The 27,500-nt window shown below is 50.4% G+C and overlaps 1 protein-coding gene across 2 annotated transcripts in view; it reads right to left on the bottom strand.

Annotated features, from left to right (window-relative positions):
* Window positions 1-27,500, bottom strand: part of slc7a10a (solute carrier family 7 member 10a) — a 79,353-nt gene that overhangs the window by 15,852 nt on the left and 36,001 nt on the right. For both annotated transcript variants that reach the window (XM_029768619.1, XM_029768621.1), the window contains 6 exons: window positions 8,772-8,925; window positions 7,229-7,352; window positions 4,129-4,232; window positions 2,854-2,950; window positions 648-797; window positions 1-37 (listed from right to left, as the gene is read on the bottom strand). The exon at window positions 1-37 is cut by the window's left edge and continues 141 nt beyond it. In XM_029768619.1, coding sequence (XP_029624479.1) covers window positions 1-37; window positions 648-797; window positions 2,854-2,950; window positions 4,129-4,232; window positions 7,229-7,352; window positions 8,772-8,925 — 666 coding nt within the window. The remainder of the gene's footprint in view (window positions 38-647; window positions 798-2,853; window positions 2,951-4,128; window positions 4,233-7,228; window positions 7,353-8,771; window positions 8,926-27,500) is intronic.

Here is a 27,500-nt window from a genome sequence, read left to right as displayed (position 1 = left end):
AGAACACCAGGTAACTGATTGGGACCAACACACTGACCTGAAGGGAGAGGGGGAGGGGAGGAGAGGAAAGAAGGGGAATGAGGAGAGAATAGAGGGAGGGGGAGAGACGAGGAAGGATGGGGGGAGGATAGAGGGAGGATGGGGAGAGGGAGGAGGGAGAGGGTAGGGAGGAGGGGGAGAGAAGAGGGAGGATGGGGGAGGGGAGGAGAGGATAGAGGGAGGGAGGGAGGATGGGGAGAGGGAGGAGGGAGAGGAGAGGGAGGAGGGGGAGAGAAGAGGGAGGATGGGGTAGGGGAGGAGAGTATAAATGGAGGGATAATGGGGGAGAGGGAGGAGGGAGAGGAGAGAAGGGGAATGGGGAGAGGATAGAGGGAGGAGGGACACAGAGTTAGAACTAATGCTCCGAGTACAGGCTGAACCCCAGTTCATTTCCTGGTTTCCCATCAGTAATAGAATGACGGTTCATTTCCTGGTTTCCCATCAGTAATAGAATGACGGTTCATTTCCTGGTTTCCCATCAGTAATAGAATAACAGTTCATTTCCTAGTTTCCCATTCAATAATAGAATAACAGTTCATTTCCTGGTTACGGTGTGCACTAGTAAATAGTTCCCAGATATAGTAACACCAGATATAGGCCTGCTGTACCTTGATGGGTCGTAGCAGGTTGGGTCTCTTCCAGCGATAGTACAACAGGCCAGCGATGGTCACTCCATAAGACAGGAAGTTAATAAAGGAGACATAGTTGATCAGGTTGTGAGTCTCTCCGATACACAGGATCACTATGGTGGCTCCGCACTGTGGAGGAGGGAAACAGAGGTCAATGAATATAGACGTAATATAAGCTTTAGGAGACTATAACATTATACACAAAGCTATATAGCACAGCACTGGGGTTTGGGGCTAGTGCAGCCCTGGGGTTTGGGGCTATAGGAACTAGCCCAGCCCTGGGGTTTGGGGCTATAGGAACTAGCGCAGCCCTGGGGTTTGGGGCTATAGGAACTAGTGCAGCCCTGGGGTTTGGGGCTATAGGAACTGGTACAGCCCTGGGGTTTGGGGCTATAGGAACTAGTGCAGCCCTGGGGTTTGGGGCTATAGGAACTAGTGCAGCCCTGGAGTTTGGGGCTATAGGAACTAGCACAGCCCTGGGGTTTGGGGCTATAGGAACTAGTGCAGCCCTGGGGTTTGGGGCTATAGGAACTAGAGCAGCCCTGGGGTTTGGGGCTATAGGAACTAGTACAGCCCTGGGGTTTGGGGCTATAGGATCTAGAGCAGCCCTGGGGTTTGGGGCTATAGGAACTAGTGCAGCCCTGGGGTTTGGGGCTATAGGAACTAGAGCAGCCCTGGGGTTTGGGGCTATAGGAACTAGCCCAGCCCTGGGGTTTGGGGCTATAGGAACTAGTGCAGCCCTGGGGTTTGGGGCTATAGGAACTAGTGCAGCCCTGGGATTTGGGGCTATAGGAACTAGTGCAGCCCTGGGGTTTGGGGCTATAGGAACTAGTGCAGCCCTGGGGTTTGGGGCTATAGGAACTAGAGCAGCCCTGGGGTTTGGGGCTATAGGAACTAGCACAGCCCTGGGGTTTGGGGCTATAGGAACTAGCACAGCCCTGGGGTTTGGGGCTATAGGAACTAGCACAGCCCTGGAGTTTGGGGCTATAGGAACTAGTGCAGCCCTGGGGTTTGGGGCTATAGGAACTAGCACAGCCCTGGAGTTTGGGGCTATAGGAACTAGCACAGCCCTGGAGTTTGGGGCTATAGGAACTAGCACAGCCCTGGGGTTTGGGGCTATAGGAACTGGTACAGCCCTGGGGTTTGGGGCTATAGGAACTAGCACAGCCCTGGGATTTGGGGCTATAGGAACTAGTGCAGCCCTGGGGTTTGGGGCTATAGGAACTAGCACAGCCCTGGGGTTTGGGGCTATAGGAACTAGCACAGCCCTGGGGTTTGGGGCTATAGGAACTGGTACAGCCCTGGGGTTTGGGGCTATAGGAACTAGTGCAGCCCTGGGGTTTGGGGCTATAGGAACTAGTGCAGCCCTGGGGTTTGGGGCTATAGGAACTAGTGCAGCCCTGGGGTTTGGGGCTATAGGAACTAGTGCAGCCCTGGGGTTTGGGGCTATAGGAACTAGTGCAGCCCTGGGGTTTGGGGCTATAGGAACTAGTGCAGCCCTGGGGTTTGGGGCTATAGGATCTAGAGCAGCCCTGGGGTTTGGGGCTATAGGAACTAGCACAGCCCTGGGGTTTGGGGCTATAGGAACTAGTGCAGCCCTGGGGTTTGTGGACAAATGCAGGCAAGAATGAGTAGCAGGAATTGGGGTGCAGTAATGTAGACTAGCAGAGGGGGAATAGGGGTGCAGTAATGTAGACTAGCAGAGGGGGAATAGGGGTGCAGTAATGTAGACTAGCAGAGTGGGAATAGGGGTGCAGTAATGTAGACTAGTAGAGCGGGAATAGGGGTGCAGTAATGTAGACTAGCAGAGGGGGAATAGGGGTGCAGTAATGTAGACTAGTAGAGCGGGAATAGGGGTGCAGTAATGTAGACTAGCAGAGGGGGAATAGGGGTGCAGTAATGTAGACTAGTAGAGTGGGAATAGGGGTGCAGTAATGTAGACTAGCAGAGTGGGAATAGGGGTGCAGTAATGTAGACTAGTAGAGCGGGAATAGGGGTGCAGTAATGTAGACTAGTAGAGCGGGAATAGGGGTGCAGTAATGTAGACTAGCAGAGTGGGAATAGGGGTGCAGTAATGTAGACTAGTAGAGCGGGAATAGGGGTGCAGTAATGTAGACTAGCAGAGTGGGAATAGGGGTGCAGTAATGTAGACTAGCAGAGTGGGAATAGGGGTGCAGTAACTTACACAGACGAGCAGAGCGGGAATAGGGGTGCAGTTTTTCAGGTGGATCATGGCCAACAGGTAAGGCAGGTGACCCTCTCTGGCTCCAGAGAAACACAACCTGTGGAGGAGATATAGGGACAATAGAAAAAGGGACAATAGAACAAGGGACAATAGAGTTTGGTGTGTTTGCAGTTGGTTGGAGGGTGATGCTGGCAACACACCACAGATACGCTATGAATGAAGTGGACTGTATATTGATTTGGGTTATGAATGAAGTGGACTGTATATTGCTTTGGGTTATGAATTAATTGGACTGTATATTGATTTGGGTTATGAATGAAGTGGACTATATGTTGCTTTGGGGTTACAGTGTCTGTGTTGTTCCATGTTTTGTTCCATGTGTTGTTCCATGTGTTTTAATCTATTACAAAACTAAAGCATCAGCAAGTCATTGATTAAGTGAATCAGCTCTGTTGGTACAGGACAATAACATGGCCGTTTCCTGGTGAGGCGGTTCCCCCCCCTCGAGGAGAGGTTAGGAGAACCACTGACTATATACAGTGGGGGAAAAAAGTATTTGATCCCTCATTAAAATGCATATCATTATATAACATTTTTTCGACATGCGTTTTTCAGGATTTTTTGTTGTTGTTATACTGTCTCTCACTGTTCAAATAAACCTCCCATTAAAATGATAGACTGATCATTTCTTTGTCAGTGGGCAAACGTACAAAATCAGCAGGGAATCAAATACTTTTTTCCCCCACTGTATTATGAGACTATGAGTACAGGACAGTAACGTGGCCGTTTCCTGGTGAGCCCCCCCCCCACCCCCCCGAGGAGAGGTTATGAGAACCACTGACTATATATATTATGAGACTATGAGTACAGGACAGTAACGTGGCCGTTTCCTGGTGAGCCCCCCCCCCCCCACCCCCCCTCCACCCCCCCGAGGAGAGGTTATGAGAACCACTGACTATATATATTATGAGACTATGAGTACAGGACAGTAACGTGGCCGTTTCCTGGTGAGCCCCCCCCCCCCCACCCCCCCTCCACCCCCCCGAGGAGAGGTTATGAGAACCACTGACTATATATATTATGAGACTATGAGTACAGGACAGTAACGTGGCCGTTTCCTGGTGAGCCCGCCCCCCCCCCACCCCCCCTCCACCCCCCCGAGGAGAGGTTATGAGAACCACTGACTATATATATTATGAGACTATGAGTACAGGACAGTAACGGTTATGAGGTTATGAGAACCACTGACTATATATATTATGAGACTATTAGTACCTGGAAGAAGTGAAGAGGTAGCCGTTGATTCCTCCGAATGTCGACAGAGCTACAGAGATGGGCATCACCCAGGAGAATACGCCCAGCAACTTCTCACCAAATGTCTGTAGAAAAACATTCAACAATAATTTAAACAACCTTTTAAAACAACCACAGAGAGTTAACTGTTAAATAACCACACAAAAATCACATAACAACATTTTATTTGTTTATTATGGATCCTCATTAGCTTTAACAGAAGCAGCAGCAGCTTCTCTTCCTGGTGTTTATTATGGATCCTCATTAGCTTTAACAGAAGCAGCAGCAGCTTCTCTTCCTGGTGTTTATTATGGATCCTCATTAGCTTTAACAGAAGCAGCAGCAGCTTCTCTTCCTGGTGTTTATTATGGATCCTCATTAGCTTTAACAGAAGCAGCAGCAGCTTCTCTTCCTGGTGTTTATTATGAATCCTCATTAGCTTTAACAGAAGCAGCAGCAGCTTCTCTTCCTGGTGTTTATTATGGATCCTCATTAGCTTTAACAGAAGCAGCAGCAGCTTCTCTTCCTGGTGTTTATTATGGATCCTCATTAGCTTTAACAGAAGCAGCAGCAGCTTCTCTTCCTGGTGTTTATTATGGATCCTCATTAGCTTTAACAGAAGCAGCAGCAGCTTCTCTTCCTGGTGTTTATTACGGATCCTCATTAGCTTTTACAGAAGCAACAGCTTCTCTTCCTGGTGTCCACAAATAACACAAAACATAACAAGTAATAAAACACTGCCCTTTCCCACCTGAACAAAAGGAACATCTTCGTGAGAATGCTGTTCATTGACTACAGCTCAGCGTTCAACACCATAGTGCCCTCAAAGCTCATCACTAAGCTAAGGACCCTGGGACTAAACACCTCCCTCTGCAACTGGATCCTGGACTTCCTGACGGGCCGCCCCCAGGTGGTGAGGGTAGGTAATAACACATCTGCCACGCTGATCCTCAACACGGGGGCCCCTCAGGGGTGAGTGCTTAGTCCCCTCCTGTACTCCCTATTCACTCACGACTGCGTGGCCAGGCACGACTCCAACACCATCATTAAGTTTACTGACGACACAACAGCGGTAGGCCTGACCACCGACAATGATGAGACAGCCTATAGGGAGGAGGTCAGAGACCTGGAAGTGTGGTGCCAGGACAACAACCTCTCCCTCAACGTGAGCAAGACAAAGGACATGATCGTGGACTACAGGAAAAGGAGGGCCGAGCACGCCCTCATTAACATCGACGGGGATGTAGTGGAGCAGGTTGAGAGCTTCGAGTTCCTTGGTGTCCACATCACCAACAAACTATCATGGTCCAAACACACCAAGACAGTCATGAAGAGGACACGACAAAGCCTATTCCCCCTTCAGGAGACTGAAAAGATGTGGCAATGGGTCCTCAGATCCTCAAAAAGTTCTACATCTGCACCATTGAGAGCATCCTGACTGGTTGCATCACCGCCTGGTATTGCAACTGCTGGGGCCTCCGACCGCAAGACGCTACAGAGGGTGGTGCGTACGGCCCAGTACATCACTGGGGCCAAGCTCCCTACCATCCAGGACCTCTATACCAGGCGGTGTCAGAGGAAGGCCCTAAAAATTACCAAAGACTCCAGCCACCCTATAGTCATAGTGTCACGGTTTTCTTCGTGGATATGAAAGGAGGACCAAGGCGCAGCGGAAGTGTGGACACTCATTCTTTTTTATTACCAACAAAAGGAGTAGAGCATCCACTTGAGAAAAAACAAAACAACAAAACAATGAACGGTACTCACGATGTGACGGTGTGGCAGGCTAAACCAAAACAATGAACGGTACTCACGATGTGACGGCGTGGCAGGCTAAACCAAACACAGCAGTGCACACAACAATTCCCCACAACCCCAAAGACAAACACACACACCTATATAGGACTTCCAATCAAAGGCAACTATACACACCTGCCTTCAATTGGAAGTCCCGATCATCCAACCAACATATACAAACACAAACCTGTCACGTCCTGACCCCAAAACTAAAACACTAGCTCCATCTGCTGGTCAGGACGTGACACATAGACTGTTTTCTGTGCTACCGCACGGCAAGCGATACCGGAGCACCAGGTCTGGAACCAACAGGACCCTGAACAGCTTCTCCCTTCAAGCCATCAGACTGATCAATAGTTAGTTAGATAGTTGATCAATAGCTACCCGGACGATCTGCAATTACCCTTTTTAACTACCTTTATTAACTCATTACCCCTACCTACAGTATACTGCTGTTACTGTCTATTATCTATCCTTTACCCCTACCTACAGTATACTGCTGTTACTGTCTATTATCTATCCTTTACCCCTACCTACAGTATACTGCTGTTACTGTCTATTATCTATCCCCCTACCTACAGTATACTGCTGTTACTGTCTATTATCTATCATTTACCCCTACCTACAGTATACTACTGTTACTGTCTATTATCTATCCTTTACCCCTACCTACAGTATACTGCTGTTACTGTCTATTATCTATCCTTTACCCCTACCTACAGTATACTGCTGTTACTGTCTATTATCTATCCTGTTGCTTAGTCACATTTTTCCTAGTTATATGTACATATCTACCTCAACTACCTCATATCCCTGCACATTTACTTAGTACTGGTACTTCCTGTATATAGCCATGTTATTACCTGGTACTTCCTGTATATAGCCATGTTGTGACCTGGTACTTCCTGTATATAGCCATGTTATGACCTGGTACTTCCTGTATATAGCCATGTTATGACCTGGTACTTCCTGTATATAGCCATGTTATTTCCTGTATATAGCCATGTTATTACCTGGCACTTCCTGTATATAGCCATGTTATGACCTGGTACTTCCTGTATATAGCCATGTTATGACCTGGTACTTCCTGTATATAGCCATGTTATTACCTGGTACTTCCTGTATATAGCCATGTTATTACCTGGTACTTCCTGTATATAGCCATGTTATGACCTGGTACTTCCTGTATATAACCATGTTATCGTTACTCATTGTGTATTTATTATGACTTTATTATTAAGTGTTATTACTTTTGCTGTTATTTTATTTCTAGATGAATTCTCACCACGGCCACGGCGTTGGATGCCAACAGCTCTTCGGGGGTCATGGAGGAGAAGTATGCGATGTTAGTCAGAGTGTAAACTAACGTCACCAGGGGAATGGATATGTAGATAGCCCGGGGAAGGTTCCTGTATAGATAGATAGTTAATATGTCAGTCAGACTGTAAACTAACGTCACCAGGGGAATGGATATGTAGATAGCCTGGTTCCTGTAAAACAGTACATTATATTACAGTAATATGTAGATAGCCCGGGGCAGGTTCCTGAGATTAGAGACATATTTTACAGTAATATACCAAGTTCCTGTAAAACAACACATTATATTACAGTAATATAGTACTGTAATAATATATTACAGTAATATGTAGATAGCCCGGGGCAGGTTCCTGAGATAAGATACATATTTTACAGTAATATACCAGGTTCCTGTAAAACAGTACATTATATTACAGTAATATAGTACTGTAATAATATATTACAGTAATATGTAGATAGCCCGGGGCAGGTTCCTGAGGTTAGAAACATATTTTACAGTAATATAGGACTGTAATAATATATTACAGTAATATGTAGATGGCTGGGGGCAGGTTCCTAGAGTAACAGGTAACATATTACAGTAACATGTCATGACACTGACAGTCAGCAATAACAGGAACATGATACACAGTCAACTCATTCGACAGCAGTGAGACAGTCAACAGTGAGACAGCAGTGAGACAGTCAACTCATTCGACAGCAGTGAGACAGACAACTCATTCGACAGCAGTGAGACAGTCAACAGTGAGACAGCAGTGAGACAGTCAACTCATTTGACAGCAGTGAGACAGTCAACAGTGAGACAGCAGTGAGACAGTCAACAGTGAGACAGCAGTGAGACAGTCAACTCATTCGACAGCAGTGAGACAGTCAACAGTGAGACAGCAGTGAGACAGTCAACAGTGAGACAGCAGTGAGACAGTCAACAGTGAGACAGCAGTGAGACAGTCAACAGTGAGACAGTCAACTCATTCGACAGCAGTGAGACAGTCAACAGTGAGACAGTCAACAGTGAGACAGTCAACCCATTAGACAGCAGTGAGACAGTCAACCCATTAGACAGCAGTGAGACAGTAAAGTTAATGAATATAATTTGAGCATTGAAGGCAATAAGGAAACAGCTGCAACATGAAAACACGTAAAGTCAATATATTACAGGATGACAACAGATGCTCTACCACTTTCCACCACTAGGTGGTGGTATGAGGACACAGTTAGTTGTGCACCGATTCTCCACCCTCCTCCTGAAGTGTGCACTTGGAAAATTCCCTTCAGCTAATGTTTAGAGCAGACCAATGCTTTGAAATTCATGACAGGGAGTGTGCAAGTGCACACTTTGTTAGAAGGGTAAACAATTGGTTCGTAGCCTGAATCTAGAGGTCTATCCTGATTAAATTGGTTTGTAGTCTACATCTAGAGGTCTATCCTGATTAAATTGGGACGCAGCCTACATCTAGAGGTCTATCCTGATTAAATTGGGACGCATCCTACATCTAGAGGTCTATCCTTACTTGCGTGGCTCGACCACCTCCTCAGTGACGTAGTTCAGGAAGTTCCAGCCGCTGAAGGCAAAGGAGGCCTGGAGGAAAGCCAGAGCTATCTGCCCCACAGACGGGTCCCGTGTGAACTCAAACGCCTGGCTGGGTCTCAGAGCATCATAGTGACCTGGTGGGAGGGAGGGAGGGAGGGAGGGAGGGGAGGGAGGGAGGGAGGGAGGGGAGGGAGGGAGGGGAGGAGAGAGGGAGGGAGAGGGAAGGGAGGGGGAGGGGAGGGAGGGAGGGGAGGAGAGAGGGAGGGGGGGAGGGGGGGAGAGAGGGAGGGAGAGAGGGGGGGGGAGGGAGGGAGGGAGGGGAGGGAGGGAGAGAGAGAGGGAGGGGGAGGGTGGGAGGGAGGGGAGGGAGAGTGGGAGGGGAGGGAGGGAGTGAGGGAGGGAGGGGGGTGGGAGGGGAGGGAGGGAGGGAGGGAGGGAGGGAGGGAGGGAGGGAGGGAGGGAGGGATGGAGGGTGGGTGGGAGGGAGGAATGGTGGGAGGGGAGGGTGGGAGGGAGGGAGGGAGTTGGAGACAGAGCGAGAGAGAGAGATAGCTGTGATTAAGATTTTACTGATGAGGATTGCTTCTGAAATACACACACACACACACACACAATATCATCGCCAGCCCTCAGTCATCAGCACAGTGTAATGTGGTCATGAATGCTGTTGTCTCCTTCATTCCAATAGGATGAAAGAGTTGTGACAGCAACTACAGTAGTGATTCCCATCATATGACCAGACGGAGACCTTCAGTATCCAGGTGCTCGTTACAATCTGGGACATGATTCCTATCCAGACAGACCACTTCCTGATCACACCGTGTTTAATGGCAGACAGACCACTTCCTGATCACACTGTGTTTAATGGCAGACAGACCACTTCCTGATCACACCGTGTTTAATGGCAGACAGATCACACCGTGTTTAATGGCAGACAGACCACTTCCTGATCACAATGTGTTTAATGGCAGACAGACCACTTCCTGATCACACCGTGTTTAATGGCAGACAGACCACTTCCTGATCACACCGTGTTTAAAGGCAGACAGACCACTTCCTGATCACACTGTGTTTAAAGGCAGACAGATCACACCGTGTTTAATGGCAGACAGACCACTTCCTGATCACACCGTGTTTAATGGCAGACAGACCACTTCCTGATCACACCGTGTTTAATGGCAGACAGACCACTTCCTGATCACACTGTGTTTAAAGGCAGACAGATCACACCGTGTTTAAAGGCAGACAGACCACTTCCTGATCACACCGTGTTTAATGGCAGACAGATCACACTGTGTTTAAAGGCAGACAGACCACTTCCTGATCACACCGTGTTTAATGGCAGACAGACCACTTCCTGATCACACCGTGTTTAAAGGCAGACAGACCACTTCCTGATCACACCGTGTTTAATGGCAGACAGACCACTTCCTGATCACACCGTGTTTAATGGCAGACAGACCACTTCCTGATCACACCGTGTTTAATGGCAGACAGACCACTTCCTGATCACACTGTGTTTAATGGCAGACAGACCACTTCCTGATCACACTGTGTTTAATGGCAGACAGACCACTTCCTGATCACACTGTGTTTAATGGCAGACAGACCACTTCCTGATCACACTGTGTTTAAAGGCAGACAGATCACACCGTGTTTAATGGCAGACAGACCACTTCCTGATCACACCGTGTTTAATGGCAGACAGACCACTTCCTGATCACACCGTGTTTAATGGCAGACAGACCACTTCCTGATCACACTGTGTTTAAAGGCAGACAGACCACTTCCTGATCACACCGTGTTTAATGGCAGACAGACCACTTCCTGATCACACCATGTTTAATGGCAGACAGACCACTTCCTGATCACACCGTGTTTAAAGGCAGACAGACCACTTCCTGATTACACCGTGTTTAAAGGCAGACAGACCACTTCCTGATCACACCGTGTTTAAAGGCAGACAGACCACTTCCTGATCACACCGTGTTTAATGGCAGACAGACCACACAGTTGGACTGATGTGATATTTAAAAGGGGAGCACGTTCGGCTCACACTTTGTCTCTCTCTGGTTTCTACGAATTCTTTCCCATGTCAGTCTGGAAGATTAGCTGAGACAACAGCACTGCTCGCTGGGATACACAGTCAGGTCACGAACGCTGGCTGTCTGGCTGCCTAAAATCCAGCCCAAACCGGATGAGGTCCAATGTCTGTATGTGTCACGCCCTGGCCATAGAGAGGGTTTTATTCTCTATTTTGGTTAGGCCAGGGTGTGACTAGGGTGGGCATTCTATGTCCTTTTTTCTATATGTTTTGTATTTCTTTGTTTTGGCCTGGTATGGCTCTCAATCAGGGACAGCTGTATATCGTTGTCTCTGATTGGGAGCCATACTTAGGTAGCCTGTTTTCCTTTGGGTTTTGTGGGTAGTTAATTTCTGTTTAGTATATCTGACCTGACAGGACTGTTTGGCTGTCGTTTTGTTTCTTTGTAAAGTGTTCATTTTTCTCTCCATTAAATTACAAAGATAAACAAATTCCACGCTGCACCTTGGTCTCTTCACAACGACGGCCGTTACTGTATGTTTGATTCAGATCTACGAACGCTCCTTCTCTTAAAGCCTTGTTCACACTGCGTGTTTTAGTGCTCAAATCAGTTTGCTTTTTCAAATCCGTTTCGGGAATACTGACTACCGTCTAAACAGAAAGTTACAAAGTGATCAAAATCAGATCTGTGTGTGTGTGTGTGTGTGTGTTCAGACTGTCGTCATTTTGCTGTACATGCTTACGCTAGTTGTCACGGTAACGGCGTGCGTGTGTGTGTGTGTGTGTGTGTGTGTGTGTGTGTGTGTGTGTGTGTGTGTGTGTGCAGCGGTGTTGGCTGATTGGTGGTGGTTGTGCTTCCTCTCAGGTCAGAAGTTGGTATGTAAACAAGCTAAGGTGACAACAATGCCTACCACGGACGTTGCCACGGACGTTGCCACGGACGTTGCCACGGACGTTACCACGGACGTTTCCCAGTTGCTTTGCACATTCACAATTCACACGGTGTAAGAACTTTTCAAAAACAGGTCCTTTTGTTTTGGGGTGGGCACAACAGTCAACTAGCTATCTAGCTAGCTGTTTAGTTTGCTACCACACATTCACTCATTTGTTTGTAAACAATTAACAAGCGAGTTAGCTACCATGTGTTCTTGTCAAACTGTTAACAGACTAACAAGCAATTGATAAGTTAACAATCTTAAAAACCACTTGAGGGCTAAAAAAAAAAATAAATCAGATTTGATCATTCAGATAAAAAAGTCGCACGGCCAGGAATCAGATTTGTATCTGATTTCAAACCATTATGCAGGTGGTTTGAAATGTGGCTTGAAATATCTGATTTCATGTGATTTTTGGCTGTTCAGACTGCAGGGAAAAGATCAGATTCAAATCGGATCTGCAGAAAAAAACTGCCAGCCACTGGTCTTCCTCTCATCACCATATTTGGTAGTGAACAGAAAACGCCAACCAAAACGCTTCACATCTATACATCCGGTGAAATATCTGGTCTCGCTGTGTACCATCTGTGGTCGTGTCTAGAGAGACACATCCACCAGGTGGCAGCAGAGACTATTCATTTCCTCACCCCTGTCACGTGACCTGAGGTTAATGACTGTAATCGGTATGGGCGAGGAGCTGCTACCCAGAAGCAGCTGAAACTCACATTTATCCTGGGATTCAGAGACAGACAATTACAGGGAGCAGTTGGCAAGTGAGAACAAAAGTGACTCTATTTGTGACTCTGAGATTTCCTTTTTGAGGTTAAAAGTGAAGGATTTAAGAATGTTTAACTCTAGTTTATCAGAGGAGTAAAATTACACCTGTCCCCAACCTCTGTGTGTCCCCAACCTCTGTGTCCCCAACCTCTGTGTGTCCATGTGTCCCCAACCTCTGTGTGTCCCCAACCTCTGTGTGTCCAAGTGTCCCCAACCTCTGTGTGTCCCCAACCTCTGTGTGTCCCCAACCTCTGTGTGTGTCCATGTGTCCCCAACCTCTGTGTCCCCAACCTCTGTGTGTCCCCAACCTCTGTGTGCCCATGTGTCCCCAACCTCTGTGTCCCCAACCTCTGTGTCCCCAACCTCTGTGTGTCCCCAACCTCTGTGTGTCCATGTGTCCCCAACCTCTGTGTCCCCAACCTCTGTGTGTCCCCAACCTCTGTGTGTCCATGTGTCCCCAACCTCTGTGTGTCCCCAACCTCTGTGTGTCCATGTGTCCCCAACCTCTGTGTGTCCCCAACCTCTGTGTGTCCCCAACCTCTGTGTGTGTCTATGTGTCCCCAACCTCTGTGTCCCCAACCTCTGTGTGTCCGTGTGTCCCCAACCTCTGTGTGTCCGTGTGTCCCCAACCTCTGTGTGTCCCCAACCTCTGTGTGTCCCCAACCTCTGTGTGTCCCCAACCTCTGTGTGTCCGTGTGTCCCCAACCTCTGTGTGTCCGTGTGTCCCCAACCTCCGTGTGTCCCCAACCTTGTGTGTCCCCAACCTCTGTGTGTCCCAAACCTCTGTGTGTCCCCAACCTCTGTGTGTCCCCAACCTCTGTGTGTCCCCAACCTCTGTGTGTCCCCAACCTCTGTGTGTGTCCATGTGTCCCCAACCTCTGTGTCCCCAACCTCTGTGTGTCCGTGTGTCCCCAACCTCTGTGTGTCCGTGTGTCCCCAACCTCTGTGTGTCCCCAACCTCTGTGTGTCCCCAACCTCTGTGTGTCCGTGTGTCCCCAACCTCTGTGTGTCCGTGTGTCCCCAACCTCTGTGTGTCCGTGTGTCCCCAACCTCCGTGTGTCCCCAACCTCTGTGTGTCCCCAACCTCTGTGTCCCCAACCTCTGTGTCCCCAACCTCTGTGTCCCCAACCTCTGTGTGTCCCCAACCTCCAACCAGAACAAGACGTTTTAAATACTTTTCAACCCAAAACACTTATTTTCTTTGCCCTTTTTGATGCATTTTGTTACGAACCACAGGGACCTACAGTCGATCAGGTCTGAATGAACCACAGGGACCTACAGTCGATCAGGTCTGAATGAACCACAGGGACCTACAGTCGATCAGGTCTGAATGAACCACAGGGACCTACAGTCGATCAGGTCTGAATGACACCACAGGGACCTACAGTCGATCAGGTCTGAATGAACCACAGGGACCTACAGTCGATCAGGTCTGAATGAACCACAGGGACGGGACTACAGTCGATCAGGTCGAATTGAACCCACAGGGACCGGACTAAGTCGATCAGGTCTGAATGAACCACAGGGACCTACAGTCGATCAGGTCTGAATGAACCACAGGGACCTACAGTCGATCAGGTCTGAATGAACCACAGGGACTACAGTCGATCAGGTCTGGAATGAACCACAGGGACCTACAGTCGATCAGGTCTGAATGAACCACAGGGACCTACAGTCGATCAGGTCTGAATGAACCACAGGGACCTACAGTCGATCAGGTCTGATGAACCACAGGGGACCTACAGTCGATCAGGTCTGAATGAACCACAGGGACCTACAGTCGATCAGGTCTGAATGAACCACAGGGACCTACAGTCGATCAGGTCTGAATGAACACAGGGACGGGCCCTACAGTCGATCAGGTGAATGAACCACAGGGACCTACAGTCGATCAGGTCTGAATGAACCACAGGGACCTACAGTCGATCAGGTCTGAATGAACCACAGGGACTACAGTCGATCAGGGGTCTGAATGAACCACAGGGACCTACAGTCGATCAGGTCTGAATTAACACAGGGACCTACAGTCGATCAGGTCTGAATGAACCACAGGGACCTACAGTCGATCAGGTCTGAATGAACCACAGGACGGGACCTACAGTCGATCAGGTCTGAATGAACCACAGGGACTACAGTCGATCAGGTCTGAATGAAACCACAGGGAACTACAGTCGATCAGGTCTGAATGAACCACAGGGACCTACAGTCGATCAGGTCTGAATGAACCACAGGGACCTACATCGATCAGGTCTGAATGAACCACAGGGACCTACAGTCGATCAGGTCTGAATGAACCACAGGGACGGGCCCTACAGTCGATCAGGTCTGAATGAACCACAGGGACCTACAGTCGATCAGGTCTGAATGAACCACAGGGACGGGCCCTACAGTCGATCAGGTCTGAATGAACCACAGGGACGGGCCCTACAGTCGATCAGGTCTGAATGAACCACAGGGACGGGCCCTACAGTCGATCAGGTCTGAATGAACCACAGGGACCCTACAGTCGATCAGGTCTGAATGAACCACAGGGACGGGCCCTACAGTCGATCAGGTCTGAATGAACCACAGGGACGGGCCCCTACAGTCGATCAGGTCTGAATGAACCACAGGGACCTACAGTCGATCAGGTCTGAAGAACCACAGGGACTACAGTCGATCAGGTCTGAAGAACCACAGGGACCTACAGTCGATCAGGTCTGAATGAACCACAGGGACCTACAGTCGATCAGGTCTGAATGAACCACAGGGACCTACAGTCGTCAGGTCTGAATGAACCACAGGGACGGGCCATACAGCGATCATGGTCTGAATGAACCACAGGGACCTACAGTCGATCAGGTCTGAATGAACCACGGGACCTACAGTCGATCAGGTCTGAATGAACCACAGGGACCTACAGTCGATCAGGTCTGAATGAACCACAGGGACCTACAGTCGATCAGGGTCTGAATGAACACAGGACGGGACCTACAGTCGATCAGGTCTGAATGAACCACAGGGACGGGACCTACAGTCGATCAGGTCTGAATGAACCACAGGGACGGGACCTACAGTCGATCAGGTCTGAATGAACACAGGGACCTACAGTCGATCAGGTCTGATAATGAACCACAGGGACCTACCAGTCGATAAGGTCTGAATGAACCACAGGGACGGGCCCTACAGTCGATCAGGTCTGAATGAACCAACAGGGACGGGCCCTACAGTCGCATCAGGTCTGATGAACACGACCTACAGTTCCGATCAGGTCTGAATGAACCACAGGGACCTACAGTCGATCAGGTCTGAATGAACCACAGGGACCTACAGTCGATCAGGTCTGAATGAACCACAGGGACGGCCCTACAGTCGATCAGGTCTGAAGAACCACAGGGACCTACAGTCGATAGGTCTGAATGAACCACAGGGACCTACAGTCGATCAGGTCTGAATGAACCACAGGGACGGGCCCCTACAAGTCGATCAGGTCTGAATGAACCACAGGGAGGGCCCTACAGTCGATCAGGTCTGAATGAACCACAGGGACCTACAGTCGATCAGGTCGAATGAACCACAGGGACGGGCCCTACAGTCGATCAGGTCTGAATGAACCACCGGGAACTACAGTCGATCAGGTCTGAATGAACCACAGGACCTACAGTCGATCAGGTCTGAATGAACCACAGGGACCTACAGTCGATCAGGTCTGAAGAACCACAGGGACCTACAGTCGATCAGGTCTGAATGAACCCACAGGGACCTACAGTCGATCAGGTCTGAATGAACCACCAGGGACCTACAGTCGATCAGGTCTGAATGAACCACAGGGACCTACAGTCGATCAGGTAGCAGGTTGAATGAACCACAGCGGACCTACAGTCGATCAGGTCTGAATGAACCACAGGACCTACAGTCGATCAGGTCTGAATGATACCACAGGGGACCTACAGTCGATCAGGTCTGAATGAACCACAGGGACCTACAGTCGATCAGGTCTGAATGAACCACAGGGAAGCCTACAGTCGATCAGGTCTGAATGAACCACAGGGACCTACAGGTCGATCAGGTCTGAATGAACCACAGGGACCTACAGGTCGATCAGGTCTGAATGAACCACAGGGACCTACAGTCGATCAGGTCTGAATGAACCACAGGGACCTACAGTCGATCAGGTCTGAATGAACCACAGGGAGGCCCTACAGTCGATCAGGTCTGAATGAACCACAGGGACCTACCAGTCGATCAGGTCTGAATGAACCACAGGGACGGGCCCTACAGTCGATCAGGTCTGAATGAACCACAGGGACCTACAGTCGATCAGGTCTGAATGAACCACAAGGGACCTACAGTCGATCAGGTCTGAATGAACCACAGGGACCTACAGTCGATCAGGTCTGAATGAACCACAGGGACGGGCCCTACAGTCGATCAGGTCTGAATGAACCACAGGGACCTACAGCGATCAGGTCTGAATGAACCACAGGGACCTACAAGTCGATCAGGTCTGAATGAACCACAGGACCTACAGTCGATCAGGTCTGAATGAACCACAGGGACCTACAGTCGATCAGGTCTGAATTAACCACAGGGACCTACAGTCGATCAGGTCTGAATGAACCACAGGGACCTACAGTCGATCAGGTCTGAATGAACCACAGGGACGGGACCTACAGTCGATCAGGTCTGAATGAACCACAGGGACCTACAGTCGATCAGGTCTGAATGAACCACAGGGACCTACAGTCGATCAGGTCTGAATGAACCACAGGGACCTACAGTCGATCAGGTCTGAATGAACCACAGGGACCTACACCTCTGAATGAACCACAGGGACCTACAGTCGATCAGGTCTGAATGAACCACAGGGACGGGCCCTAAGTCGATCGATCAGGTTCCTGAATGAACCACAGGACCTACAGTCGATCAGGTCTGAATGAACCACAGGGACGGGCCCTACAGTCGCTCAGGTCTTGAATGAACACAGGGACGGGCCCTACCGTCGATCAGGTCTGAATGAACCACAGGGACGGGCCTACAGTCGATCAGGTCTGAAGAACCACAGGGACCTACAGTCGATCAGGTCTGAATGAACCACAGGGACGGGCCCTACAGTCGATCAGGTCTGAATGAACCACAGGGGAACCGGGCCCTACAGTCGATCAGGTCTTGATATGAACCACAGGGACCTACAGTCGATCAGGTCTGAATGAACCCACAGGGACTACAGTCGATCAGGTCTGAATGAACCACAGGACCTACAGTCGCTCAGGTCTGAATGAACCACAGGGGACCTACAGTCGATCAGGTCTGAATGAACCACAGGGACCTACAGTCGATCAGGTCTGAATGAACCACAGGGACGGCCATACAGTCGATCAGGTCTGAATGAAACCACAGGGATACAGTCGATCAGGTCTGAATGAACCACAGGGACCTACAGTCGATCAGGTCCGAATGAACCACAGGGACCTACAGTCGATCAGGTCTGAATGAACCACAGGGACTACAGTGATCAGGTTGAATGAACCACAGGGACGGGACCTACAGTCGATCAGGTCTGAATGAACACAGGGACGGGACCTACAGTCGATCAGGTCTGAATGAACCACAGGGACGGGACCTACAGTCGATCAGGTCTGAATGAACCACAGGGACCTACAGTCGCAGGTCTGAATGAACCACAGGGACCTACAGTCGATCAGGTCTGAATGAACCACAGGGAGGGCCCTACAGTCGATCAGGTCTGAATGAACACAGGGAGGGCCCTACAGTCGATCAGGTCTGAATGAACCACAGGGACTACAGTCGATCAGGTCTGAATGAACCACAGGGACCTACAGTCGATCAGGTCTGAATGAACCACAGGGACCTACAGTCGTCAGGTCTGAAGAACCACAGGGAGACCTACAGTCCGATCAGGTCTGAATGAACCACAGGGAGGCCCTACAGTCGATCAGGTCTGAATGAACCACAGGGGCCCTACAGTCGATCAGGTCTGAATGAACCACAGGGAACCCTACAGTCGATCAGGTCTGAATGAACCACAGGGAGGGCCTACAGTCGATCAGGTATGAATGAACCACAGCGGACCTACAGTTCGATCAGGTCTGAATGAACCACAGGGGGACCTACAGTCGTCAGGTCTGAATGAACCCAGGGACCACAGTCGATCAGGTCTGAATGAACCACAGGGACTACAGTCGATCAGGTCTGAATGAACCACAGGGACCTACAGTCGATCAGGTCTGAATGAACCACAGGGACCTACAGTCGATCAGGTCTGAATGAACCACAGGGACCTACAGTCGATCAGGTCTGAATGAACCACAGGGACCTACAGTCGATCAGGTCTGAATGAACCACAGGGACCTACAGTCGATCAGGTCTGAATGAACCACAGGGACCTACAGTCGATCAGGTCTGAATGAACCACAGGGACCTACAGTCGATCAGGTCTGAATGAACACAGGGACCTACAGTCGATCAGGTCTGAATGAACCACAGGGACTACAGTCGATCAGGTCTGAATGAACCAAGGGACCTACAGTCGATCAGGTCTGAATGAACCACAGGGACCTACAGTCGATCAGGTCTGAATGAACCACAGGACATACAGGTCGATCAGGTCTGAAGAACCACAGGGACCTACAGTCGATCAGGTCTGAATGAACCACAGGGACCTACAGCGATCCGTTTTCTGAATGAACCCACAGGGACCTACAGTCGATCAGGTCTGAATGAACCACAGGGACCTACAGTCGATCAGGTCTGAATGAACCACAGGGACGCCTACAGTCGATCAGGTCTGAATGAACCACAGGGACCTACAGTCGCTCAGGTTCTGAATGAACCACAGGGACGGGACCTACAGTCGATCAGGTCTGAATGAACCACAGGGACCTACAGTCGATCAGGTCTGAATGAACCACAGAGACCTACAGTCGATCAGGTCTGAATGAACCACAGGGACCTACAGTCGATCAGGTCTGAATGAACCACAGGGACCTACAGTCGATCAGGTCTGAATGAACACAGGGACATACAGTCGATCAGGTCTGAATGAACCACAGGGAGACCTACAGTCGATCAGGTCTGAATGAACCACCCAGGGACTACAGTCGATCAGGTCTGAATGAACCACAGGGACTACAGTCGATCAGGTCTGAATGAACCACAGGGACGGGACTACAGTCGATCAGGTCTGAATGAACCACAGGGAGGGCCCTACAGTCGATCAGGTCTGAATGAACCACAGGGACCTACAGTCGATCAGGTCTGAATGAAACACGGGACTACAGTCGATCAGGTCTGAATGAACCACAGGGACCTACAGTCGATCAGGTCGAATGAACCACAGGGACTACAGTCGATCAGGTCTGAATGAACACAGGGACTACAGTGATCAGGTCTGAATGAACACAGGGACCTACAGTCGATCAGGTCTGAATGAACCACAGGGCCTACAGTCGATCAGGTCTGAATGAACACAGGGACGGCCTACAGTCGATCAGGTCTGAATGAACCACAGGGACGGGCCCTACAGTCGATCAGGTCTGAATGAACCACAGGGACGGCCCTACAGTCGATCAGGTCTGAATGAACCACAGGGACGGGCCCTACAGTCGATCAGGTCTGAATGAACCACAGGGACCTACAGTCGATCAGGTCTGAATGAACCACAGGGACATACAGTCGATCAGGTCTGAATGAACCACAGGGACCTACCAGTCGATCAGGTCTGAATGAACCACAGGACCTACAGTCGATCAGGTCTGAATGAACCACAGGGACCTACAGTCGATCAGGTCTGAATGAACCACAGGGACCTACAGTCGATCAGGTCTGAATGAACCACAGGGACCTACAGTCGATCAGGTCTGAATGAACCACAGGGACCTACAGTCGATCAGGTCTGAATGAACCACAGGGACCTACAGTCGATCAGGTCTGAATGAACCACAGGGACCTACAGTCGATCAGGTCTGAATGCACCACAGGGACCTACAGTCGATCAGGTCTGAATGTACCACAGGGACCTACAGTCGATCAGGTCTGAATGAACCACAGGGACCTACAGTCGATCAGGTCTGAATGAACCACAGGGACCTACAGTCGATCAGGTCTGAATGAACCACAGGGACCTACAGTCGATCAGGTCTGAATGAACCACAGGGACGGGCCCTACAGTCGATCAGGTCTGAATGAACCACAGGGCCTACAGTCGATCAGGTCTGAATGAACCACAGGGACCCTACAGTCGATCAGGTCTGAATGAACCACAGGGACCTACAGTCGATCAGGTCTGAATGAACCACAGGGACCTACAGTCGATCAGGTCTGAATGAACCACAGGGACCTACAGTCGATCAGGTCTGAATGAACCACAGGGACCTACAGTCGATCAGGTCTGAATGAACCACAGGGACCTACAGTCGATCAGGTCTGAATGAACCACAGGGACCTACAGTCGATCAGGTCTGAATGAACCACAGGGCCCTACAGTCGATCAGGTCTGAATGAACCACAGGGCCCTACAGTCGATCAGGTCTCAATGAACCACAGGGACCTACAGTCGATCAGGTCTGAATGAACCACAGGGACCTACAGTCGATCAGGTCTGAATGAACCACAGGGACCTACAGTCGATCAGGTCTGAATGAACCACAGGGACCTACAGTCGATCAGGTCTGAATGAACCACAGGGACCTACAGTCGATCAGGTCTGAATGAACCACAGGGACCTACAGTCGATCAGGTCTGAATGAACCACAGGGACCTACAGTCGATCAGGTCTGAATGAACCACAGGGACCTACAGTCGATCAGGTCTGAATGAACCACAGGGACCTACAGTCGATCAGGTCTGAATGAACCACAGGGACGGGCCACTACAGTCGATCAGGTCTGAATGAACCACAGGGACGGGCCCTACAGTCGATCAGGTCTGAATGAACCACAGGGACGGGCCCTACAGTCGATCAGGTCTGAATGAACCACAGGGACCTACAGTCGATCAGGTCTGAATGAACCACAGGGACCTACAGTCGATCAGGTCTGAATGAACCACAGGGCCCTACAGTCGATCAGGTCTGAATGAACCACAGGGCCCTACAGTCGATCAGGTCTCAATGAACCACAGGGACCTACAGTCGATCAGGTCTGAATGAACCACAGGGACCTACAGTCGATCAGGTCTGAATGAACCACAGGGACCTACAGTCGATCAGGTCTGAATGAACCACAGGGACCCTACAGTCGATCAGGTCTGAATGAAACCACAGGGACCTACAGTCGATCAGGTCTGAATGAACCACAGGGACCTACAGTCGATCAGGTCTGAATGAACCACAGGGACCTACAGTCGATCAGGTCTGAATGAACCACAGGGACCTACAGTCGATCAGGTCTGAATGAACCACAGGGACCTACAGTCGATCAGGTCTGAATGAACCACAGGGACGGGCCCTACAGTCGATCAGGTCTGAATGAACCACAGGGACGGGCCCTACAGTCGATCAGGTCTGAATGAACCACAGGGACGGGCCCTACAGTCGATCAGGTCTGAATGAACCACAGGGACCTACAGTCGATCAGGTCTGAATGAACCACAGGGACCTACAGTCGATCAGGTCTGAATGAACCACAGGGACCTACAGTCGATCAGGTCTGAATGAACCACAGGGACCTACAGTCGATCAGGTCTGAATGAACCACAGGGACCTACAGTCGATCAGGTCTGAATGAACCACAGGGACCTACAGTCGATCAGGTCTGAATGAACCACAGGGACCTACAGTCGATCAGGTCTGAATGAACCACAGGGCCCTACAGTCGATCAGGTCTGAATGAACCACAGGGCCTTACAGTCGATCAGGTCTGAATGAACCACAGGGACCTACAGTCGATCAGGTCTGAATGAACCACAGGGACCTACAGTCGATCAGGTCTGAATGAACCACAGGGACCTACAGTCGATCAGGTCTGAATGAACCACAGGGCCCTACAGTCGATCAGGTCTGAATGAACCACAGGGCCCTACAGTCGATCAGGTCTGAATGAACCACAGGGCCCTACAGTCGATCAGGTCTGAATGAACCACAGGGACCTACAGTCGATCAGGTCTGAATGAACCACAGGGACCTACAGTCGATCAGGTCTGAATGAACCACAGGGACCTACAGTCGATCAGGTCTGAATGAACCACAGGGACCTACAGTCGATCAGGTCTGAATGAACCACAGGGACCTACAGTCGATCAGGTCTGAATGAACCACAGGGACCTACAGTCGATCAGGTCTAAATGAACCACAGGGACCTACCAGTCGATCAGGTCTGAATGAACCACAGGGACGGGACCTACAGTCGATCAGGTCTGAATGAACCACAGGGACGGGACCTACAGTCGATCAGGTCTGAATGAACCACAGGGACGGGACCTACAGTCGATCAGGTCTGAATGAACCACAGGGACGGGACCTACAGTCGATCAGGTCTGAATGAACCACAGGGACGGGACCTACAGTCGATCAGGTCTGAATGAACCACAGGGACCTACAGTCGATCAGGTCTGAATGAACCACAGGGACCTACAGTCGATCAGGTCTGAATGAACCACAGGGACCTACAGTCGATCAGGTCTGAATGAACCACAGGGACCTACAGTCGATCAGGTCTGAATGAACCACAGGGACGGGACCTACAGTCGATCAGGTCTGAATGAACCACAGGGACGGGACCTACAGTCGATCAGGTCTGAATGAACCACAGGGACCTACAGTCGATCAGGTCTGAATGAACCACAGGGACCTACAGTCGATCAGGTCTGAATGAACCACAGGGACCTACAGTCGATCAGGTCTGAATGAACCACAGGGACCTACAGTCGATCAGGTCTGAATGAACCACAGGGACCTACAGTCGATCAGGTCTGAATGAACCACAGGGATGGGCCCTACAGTCGATCAGGTCTGAATGAACCACAGGGACGGGCCCTACAGTCGATCAGGTCTGAATGAACCACAGGGACGGGCCCTACAGTCGATCAGGTCTGAATGAACCACAGGGACCTACAGTCGATCAGGTCTGAATGAACCACAGGGACGGGCCCTACAGTCGATCAGGTCTGAATGAACCACAGGGACGGGCCCTACAGTCGATCAGGTCTGAATGAACCACAGGGACCTACAGTCGATCAGGTCTGAATGAACCACAGGGACGGGCCCTACAGTCGATCAGGTCTGAATGAACCACAGGGACGGGCCCTACAGTCGATCAGGTCTGAATGAACCACAGGGACGGGCCCTACAGTCGATCAGGTCTGAATGAACCACAGGGACCTACAGTCGATCAGGTCTGAATGAACCACAGGGACCTACAGTCGATCAGGTCTGAATGAACCACAGGGACCTACAGTCGATCAGGTCTGAATGAACCACAGGGACCTACAGTCGATCAGGTCTGAATGAACCACAGGGCCCTACAGTCGATCAGGTCTGAATGAACCACAGGGCCCTACAGTCGATCAGGTCTCAATGAACCACAGGGACCTACAGTCGATCAGGTCTGAATGAACCACAGGGACCTACAGTCGATCAGGTCTGAATGAACCACAGGGACGGGCCCTACAGTCGATCAGGTCTGAATGAACCACAGGGACCTACAGTCGATCAGGTCTGAATGAACCACAGGGACGGGCCCTACAGTCGATCAGGTCTGAATGAACCACAGGGACGGGCCCTACAGTCGATCAGGTCTGAATGAACCACAGGGACGGGCCCTACAGTCGATCAGGTCTGAATGAACCACAGGGACCTACAGTCGATCAGGTCTGAATGAACCACAGGGACCTACAGTCGATCAGGTCTGAATGAACCACAGGGACCTACAGTCGATCAGGTCTGAATGAACCACAGGGACCTACAGTCGATCAGGTCTGAATGAACCACAGGGACCTACAGTCGATCAGGTCTGAATGAACCACAGGGACCTACAGTCGATCAGGTCTGAATGAACCACAGGGACCTACAGTCGATCAGGTCTGAATGAACCACAGGGACCTACAGTCGATCAGGTCTGAATGAACCACAGGGACCTACAGTCGAATCAGGTCTGAATGAACCCACAGGGACTACAGTCGATCAGGTCTGAATGAACCACAGGGACCTACAGTCGATCAGGTCTGAATGAACCACAGGGACCTACAGTCGATCAGGTCTGAATGAACCACAGGGACCTACAGTCGATCAGGTCTGAATGAACCACAGGGCCCTACAGTCGATCAGGTCTGAATGAACCACAGGGCCCTACAGTCGATCAGGTCTGAATGAACCACAGGGACCTACAGTCGATCAGGTCTGAATGAACCACAGGGACCTACAGTCGATCAGGTCTGAATGAACCACAGGGACCTACAGTCGATCAGGTCTGAATGAACCACAGGGACCTACAGTCGATCAGGTCTGAATGAACCACAGGGACCTACAGTCGATCAGGTCTGAATGAACCACAGAGACCTACAGTCGATCAGGTCTGAATGAACCACAGGGACCTACAGTCGATCAGGTCTGAATGAACCACAGGGACCTACAGTCGATCAGGTCTGAATGAACCACAGGGACCTACAGTCGATCAGGTCTGAATGAACCACAGGGACCTACAGTCGATCAGGTTCTGAATGAACCACAGGGCCCTACAGTCGATCAGGTCTGAATGAACCACAGGGACCTACAGTCGATCAGGTCTGAATGAACCACAGGGACCTACAGTCGATCAGGTCTGAATGAACCACAGGGACCTACAGTCGATCAGGTCTGAATGAACCACAGGGACCTACAGTCGATCAGGTCTGAATGAACCACAGGGACCTACAGTCGATCAGGTCTGAATGAACCACAGGGACCTACAGTCGATCAGGTCTGAATGAACCACAGGGACCTACAGTCGATCAGGTCTGAATGAACCACAGGGACCTACAGTCGATCAGGTCTGAATGAACCACAGGGACGGGCCCTACAGTCGATCAGGTCTGAATGAACCACAGGGCCCTACAGTCGATCAGGTCTGAATGAACCACAGGGCCCTACAGTCGATCAGGTCTGAATGAACCACAGGGACCTACAGTCGATCAGGTCTGAATGAAACCACAGGGACCTACAGTCGATCAGGTCTGAATGAACCACAGGGACCTACAGTCGATCAGGTCTGAATGAACCACAGGGACCTACAGTCGATCAGGTCTGAATGAACCACAGGGGACCTACAGTCGATCAGGTCTGAATGAACCACAGGGACCTACAGTCGATCAGGTCTGAATGAACCACAGGGACCTACAGTCGATCAGGTCTGAATGAACACAGGGACCTACAGTCGATCAGGTCTGAATGAACCCACAGGGCCCTACAGTCGATCAGGTCTGAATGAACCACAGGGCCCTACAGTCGATCAGGTCTGAATGAACCACAGGGACCTACAGTCGATCAGGTCTGAATGAACCACAGGGCCCTACAGTCGATCAGGTCTGAATGAACCACAGGGACCTACAGTCGATCAGGTCTGAATGAACCACAGGGACCTACAGTCGATCAGGTCTGAATGAACCACAGGGACCTACAGTCGATCAGGTCTGAATGAACCACAGGGACCTACAGTCGATCAGGTCTGAATGAACCACAGGGACCTACAGTCGATCAGGTCTGAATGAACCACAGGGACCTACAGTCGATCAGGTCTGAATGAACCACAGGGACCTACAGTCGATCAGGTCTGAATGAACCACAGGGACGGGCCCTACAGTCGATCAGGTCTGAATGAACACAGGGACCTAACAGTCGATCAGGTCTGAATGAACCACAGGGACCTACAGTCGATCAGGTCTGAATGAACCACAGGGACCTACAGTCGATCAGGTCTGAATGAACCACAGGGACCTACAGTCGATCAGGTCTGAATGAACCACAGGGACCTACAGGTCTGATGAACCACAGGGACCTAATCGAGTAGGAGTTGAATGTAACCACAGGGACCTACAGTCGATCAGGTCTGAATGAACCACAGGGACGGGCCCTACAGTCGATCAGGTCTGAATGAACCACAGGGACCTACAGTCGATCAGGTCTGAATGAACCACAGGGACCTACAGTCGATCAGGTCTGAATGAACCACAGGGACCTACAGTCGATCAGGTCTGAATGAACCACAGGGACCTACAGTCGATCAGGTCTGAATGAACCACAGGGACCTACAGTCGATCAGGTCTGAATGAACCACAGGGACCTACAGTCGATCAGGTCTGAATGAACCACAGGGACCTACAGTCGATCAGGTCTGAATGAACACAGGGACCTACAGTCGATCAGGTCTGAATGAACCACAGGGACCTACAGTCGATCAGGTCTGAATGAACCACAGGGACCTACAGTCGATCAGGTCTGAATGAACCACAGGGACCTACAGTCGATCAGGTCTGAATGAACCACAGGGACGGGCCCTACAGTCGATCATGTCTGAATAAACCACAGGGACGGGCCCTACAGTCGATCAGGTCTGAATGAACCACAGGGACGGGCCCTACAGTCGATCAGGTCTGAATGAACCACAGGGACGGGCCCTACAGTCGATCAGGTCTGAATGAACCATAGGGAAGGTCTGAATGAACCACAGGGAAGGTCTGTCTGAATGAACCACAGGGAAGGTCTGTCTGAATGAACCACAGGGAAGGTCTGTCTGAATGAACCATAGGGAAGTACTGAATGAACCATAGGGAAGGTCTGAATGAACCACAGGGAAGGTCTGAATGAACCACAGGGAAGGTCTGTCTGAATGAACCACAGGGAAGGTCTGTCTGAATGAACCATAGGGAAGGTCTGAATGAACCATAGGGAAGGTCTGAATGAACCACAGGGAAGGTCTGTCTGAATGAACCACAGGGAAGGTCTGTCTGAATGAACCATAGGGAAGGTCTGTCTGAATGAACC

The sequence above is a fragment of the Salmo trutta genome, chromosome 12 (genome assembly GCF_901001165.1).
Source record: "Salmo trutta chromosome 12, fSalTru1.1, whole genome shotgun sequence".
Lineage (NCBI taxonomy): Eukaryota > Metazoa > Chordata > Actinopteri > Salmoniformes > Salmonidae > Salmo > Salmo trutta.
This window is presented reverse-complemented; position numbering and strand designations above follow the sequence as displayed.